General features: G+C 32.4%; 1 protein-coding gene across 1 annotated transcript; it reads left to right on the plus strand.

Moving 5' to 3' along the window:
* The first annotated feature begins 942 nt into the window (after nt 1–942).
* Nucleotides 943–1,893, plus strand: LOC102925874 (olfactory receptor 14A16-like). Its single transcript, XM_042278831.2, has one exon. It carries the CDS (start codon nt 946–948, stop codon nt 1,891–1,893), a length of 948 nt encoding a protein of 315 aa, XP_042134765.1. The 5' UTR covers nt 943–945.
* The last annotated feature ends 4,028 nt before the right edge of the window (nt 1,894–5,921 follow it).

The following is a 5,921-nucleotide window of genomic DNA, read 5'->3' on the forward strand; positions in this document are numbered from 1 at the left end:
AATTTTCTTTGTTGAGAAACTATATACATCATCCCATTGGCCATTGCTTTGTTGTTATTATTTCCCATGATAACTAACAGGGTGCTTACAAGTAACAAACTCAATTTTTATGGCTAATTTATTTATTTATACACTCTATCTGGATATTACTGCCTTTGTATGGATATCTTTCCATTTTTAATTGAAGTTTTTAAATTTCGTTAATCTGTAAATTTTCATTTTTACCAAATTAAAAAAATTATAAGCATTATTTGTTGAAAATTGTGTTAGCATATCTAACATGTTGGGATAACAATTATATGTTCTTTTTTGTTTAGAAAGTGAGTTTCATTATGATACATTTCTAGATATATATCATTTTCTTTGTTCATGTTCACCCTATTATCCTCTCATGTACCTCCCTTTCCACTCCTGTTATTGTCCCATATTTAGCTTGCAAAAAGAATCTTTTCCTCTGCTCACTTACATTTTCTTATCTGTACTACAACACAGTAGAGAAAAACAAAAAGTGACTGCATTTTTCACATGCCCTTTTATCTCATAAAGCATTTTACTGGGAAGTAAATCAGATTTCAAAGCATGATAATATCAGACTTTGTTATGTTAAAAATCCTACTACTTTAAGTATTTTATCAAAGTCAAGGTAATCCTTTGCCTATGCACTGATTAGAATATATTTACTATATAAAGTTCATGATATCATTTGATAAAATAAGGTAAACTATTCTTAATACCTTTTTTTAAAAACTTACTGTTATGTAATTAACTTTCCAGTTTGCAAGATTTCATTCACCTTATTATATAGCATCACAAAACATCATTGAGAATGGAATTTAAAAAAATCAACAATTACTTAAATAAAAAAACTCACAAAATTAGAAGAGGGAGATATAAGTAAATGAAGCAATAATGATTTCCCTTTTATTTCCACAGACAAGAGTCACAATGACTGAGATGCTAATCAACATGACAGATTACATGGAATTCTTGCTCATGGGATACCCAGATGACCAGGTGCTACAGACACTGTGTGCCGTACTTTTCTTCTTAATTTACCTGGTAGCACTAATGGGAAACTTCCTCATTATCACCCTCATCACTATAGATCAGCATCTCCAGTCCCCTATGTATTTCTTTCTGAAGAATTTGTCCCTGATTGATATCTGTTATATTTCTGTCACTGTTCCCAAATCCATCATGAACTCTATGACTAACACACATTCTATCACCTTCCTGGGATGTGTTTTACAGGTTTTCTGTGTTATATTTTTGGCAGGCACAGAATTTGCCCTGCTTTTGGTGATGTCCTATGACCGCTATGCTGCCATTTGCTTCCCTCTACACTATGAGGCCATCATGAATAGAGGTGCCTGTGTTCAGATGGTGTTGGCAGCATGGCTCAGTGGGTGTATCTATGGGTCCCTCCATGCCACAGGAACATTCTCTGTCCGTTTCTGTGGTCCAAATGTTGTGCTTCAGTTCTTCTGTGATATTCCATCACTTCTCAGACTTGCTTGTTTTGGAGACCAAATTCTAGAATATGTGTTTATCATTGCTAGCTGTTGTTTTGCTTTCATGTGTTTTATATTGATGGTTATTTCCTATGTTCACATTTTCATTATCATCCTAAGAATTCCTTCTATACAAGGAAGGTTTAAAATTTTCTCCACCTGCATACCACATCTTACTGTAGTGACCTTATTTCTCTCTTCTGGATTTGTTGCATATTTGGGCTCAACAGCAAAATCTCCATCATCACTGAACCTCTTTATGTCAGTGTTCTATTCTTTATTACCTCCCAGCTTGAATCCTGTGATTTATAGTTTGAGAAATTCAGATGTAAAAATGGCCCTATGCAACCTTTTAGGTAAGAAAATGACCACTGGTCTCTAAATTTTGATGCAAACTATGTAAAATTATCTCTTAATTCAAATCTGTATTAAAATTATTTGGTATGTGTTATATTATCTTGCTCTTAAAAGAGATTCATTTTGTATGTGGAACTGAACATTAGAGGCATTTTTAAAATTATAAATTCAGTGGAAATTTTCAATTATTATGTCTATATCAATAGATTATAAGTTTAGAATTTTTTTTTCATTTTATAGCCGTGTATTTACCAACACCAGTCTCATTAAATTTTGTGCGGTTTTTGGTAATGCATCCAAATATAGATATTTTATGATACTTTTTTTAAGTCTTTTTTGTAATTTTATCCTTGCAGCAATTAAAATAAAACTTAATTCCTAAGTGGAGAAATCCTAAAATATTTTTTTCTCTTTATATTTTTAAACAGGAAATATATTTAATTCATTTAGAGATTAATTAGTTAGATCATTAGTTAAATAATTTAGATTATTATCTTGGAAATACAATATTTGTACCTATATTTATGAGAATCATGTCTGGAGTATGTTGATATTAGTTGACAAGGGCCAATCAATCATTTATAATATTAAGAGTATTGGTAGTATGGATTTTTAGGTAAAATAGAATGAAAGATTACAGAAGTTTTTAATCAATGGGTGAAATGTCATATTAGAAAGTGCTTGCATATAAGTTTGTCATTCAAGAAATATCAATTTCCTGTTGTAGATATAAAAACAACAATGTTTTTACTGAGTGATCTCAGGGAGGAAGGGAAATGTTTTCACCTATCATCAATGTTCTGCACAGTAGTGGAATCTGAAAAAACACAATGTCAGCCGGGCGGTGGTGGCACATGCCTTTAATCCTAGCACTCGGGAGGCAGAGGCAGGTGGATCTCTGTGAGTTCGAGGCCAGCCTGGGCTACCAAGTGGGCTCCAGGAAAGGCACAAAGCTACACAGAGAAACCCTGTCTCGAAAAAACCAAAAAAAAAACCACAATGTCTCTTGCCCTCTCTTAGGTACTTAAAATGTTTCTGAAATAAACTCATCACAAAAGAAGAGAAACTACTAGAGTCCTAATACATATTTGCAAATATATGAGATATTTGTATTTTTCACAATGTTTGTGTTATGCATTCCAAAAGATGAAAAATAAAAGTATCCATGAATGATAAAAATATTTTTAGAAACTTAAAGTTTAACCTGGCAGATTGAAAACATCTGGACCTTCTCTCCTTTTAAACTCCCAACAAAATGAAATTAATAACATTTAATAGCATAAACATGAAATAGAAAGAAAAGACAATATCCTCAGTTTAGTGAGAGTTTTGTAGTTGGTAAGTTCATCACAGAGCTATGCTGCAATTCTAAATCACAATTTTATTTAAAATTACCTTAATGATGGTTACTTTAATTGTGTAGTATTCCTTTTAATACCTTATTAGGTATTTAATAGCTATTCTTTCATCACAATTACTAATCAGTATGGTTATGGTCATTCCATTGTTTTAACTTGCTTGAGAAACCTAGATTTTCAGATACTAAATTTTGATGTGTACTTGGAGCTTTATGTACTTTTTAAGAATATGAATTAATATTTAAATTATTTTAATATGCTATGAAAGTTCTAGAGTCTCAAAACTTTAAGATGGACAATAGACTATCCCAGATCTCTCTCCTCTATGGACATATCAAATTAACAAAAATATTCACGACAACATCAGATATCATTTAAGATAGTTAACAGTATTCAGCAGCCCAGGTGATCATAAACCAAGGATGACATCAAAGTAGACTGGCAAGGGTTTCTATTTGTTCACTAGGTCCCATCTTGCTAGCTAGCAGGGACAAGTTGCACTGAGATAAAAATCCCACTAGTAGCTTCTCCCTTAGAGAGAAATGGAAAAGTTTAACATATATTCAGTATTCTGGTTTTAGAGGACTATAGGCTGCCTTGTGTGTCTTTACTGAATTGTAGAAAAGTTGGTAACTGCAAGAGTTTGACTTTGTATGTTGATTTCAAATTTGAATACAATTGCCTTTTGTCATTACCAAGACTGAAAAATAATAAAGCACCAGAGGGAGGCAGAAATCATTGACTAATAATGGACCAAACTTTGAGAAAACACACAGATCAGAGAAGGCACAGCCTCAGAAAGTGTATGAAAGTCTCCCAAATCTCCAACTGGCATGATTTATAGAGCCTTCCCCATGTTAAGACGTCAGCAAGATTTTAAGAAGTAACTATGTTTTAAATGACAAATGTCCAAATATTAGCAAAATAGCTAGAGTAAAAACAAAAGAAAACAAACAAACCATAAAATACAATTCAATAAATATGAGAAAAATAAGTATCCAGAAGGTAATCCTAAAAACACATAAATCTGAATTATCTGATAGAGAAAAACATTCGTCATATGTTCAATGTACTTTAAAAGAACATGCACAGATATAAAAACAAAATCAGGAAAATGCTATAAATAAAAACAATAATAAAGATTCAAAAATAAATCATTGTGTTGCAGTGTATATACTTAACTGATAATTCCTCTAGAGATATTAAAGAGCAGATTCAAATATTAAGAATTGTCAGCTATCAATATAGGAAATTTAAAACTATCAAAGTAGAGGGAGAAATGGAAATGTAAAATAGGAGTCAAGGTACAAATGGGATATCAGGAAGTGGGCAAACTTATAAATTGTGGAAATTCCAAAAGGGAAAAAGAAAAAGAACCCAGATATACTGAACAAATAATGGCTGAAAGCATTATGAATTTGGGGAAACCTTCAGACTTATTCAAGAAGCTTTGGAAGTTCAAAAACAAGAAATTCAAATCAGCTAACCCCAAGGCACATTGTAATCAACAGTCAAAAATCACAGAGAATCTTTAAAAGGGAAGAGGAAAACAACTTACCATGTACAAAAGAGCTTTGATATTATCAGCCTACTTTTCAATAGAAATCACACAGAACAAAAGAGAAATAAATGAAACATTCTGAGCTCTAAGGAAGAGTATATTCCAACAAGAACATTGTATATAGCAAAACTATTCTTCAAAAGTGTTGGGAAGATAAGACTTTCCTAGAAAACAAAAGATGAGGGAAAACATTCCAACTTGATCTTCCTCATAAGAAATGCTAATGGACTCCTTTAAGAGGAAATGAAGTCATTCCAGACAATAAACCAAACACCTACAAAATATCAAATCTCTTAAATATAGTTACATATATAACATTACAAAATTGTATAATTATAATGGTATGCAAATAACATTATATTTGAGATTTAAATATCACATTTATTTATTGTGTGTTTGTTCACAATACCAAGACATATATGTGGTGTCAGAAGACAACATGTAGAAGTTGGTTCTCTCTTTCTATTAAATGGATCCTGTGACTCAGATTGTTAGGAATGGTTGGTAATACTTTTACCCACTGAAACATCTTGCCAGACTCAAATCACTTTTAACTATGGTATAAAATCCAAAAGATAAATGCATAGAACTGATTATAAATCAGGTTGATGGATAAACAATATGAAAAATTAAGTGTGACATCAATTATGTCAAGTTGAATGGAAATATATATGAAACAGGTTTTGCATGTGATTGAAGGATAATTAACTATGGTGATATTTTATTTGTGCTAAAATGTGATTTTATTTGTATGTTAATAAATAAAGTTGCCTGGGGGTCAGAGCTAATAGCAAGTCATAGCAGAAGCTGGGTGTTGGTGGCACACACCTTTAATCCCAATCACATGACAGGCAGATCTCTGTGTGTTCAAGGATACAGCCAGCATGGAGACACATGCCTTTAATCTCAATATCAACCATAGAGACCTAGAGGTCTGTATAGATAGGCAGTGCTGAGGAGGTCATGTGGTTGGGTTCACAACCAATAAGAAGGCAGAACAGAAAGTCAATAAAAAGACAGACACACAGGAAGTAGGCCTCTTTCTCAGAGGAAGGATGGCAGCAGCAGCAAAGGGTAAGAAAGAGTTTTTAGTATCAGCTCTTAGGTACTGCTCTGACCTCTTGGGCTTTTAAC

The sequence above is a fragment of the Peromyscus maniculatus genome, chromosome 5 (genome assembly GCF_049852395.1).
Source record: "Peromyscus maniculatus bairdii isolate BWxNUB_F1_BW_parent chromosome 5, HU_Pman_BW_mat_3.1, whole genome shotgun sequence".
In the NCBI taxonomy this organism is placed as follows: domain Eukaryota; kingdom Metazoa; phylum Chordata; class Mammalia; order Rodentia; family Cricetidae; genus Peromyscus; species Peromyscus maniculatus.

Excerpts from the sequence above, each read along its gene's own strand:
- LOC102925874 (XM_042278831.2), top strand. The coding sequence starts at position 946 with ATGACTGAGATGCTAATCAACATGACAGATTACATGGAATTCTTGCTC.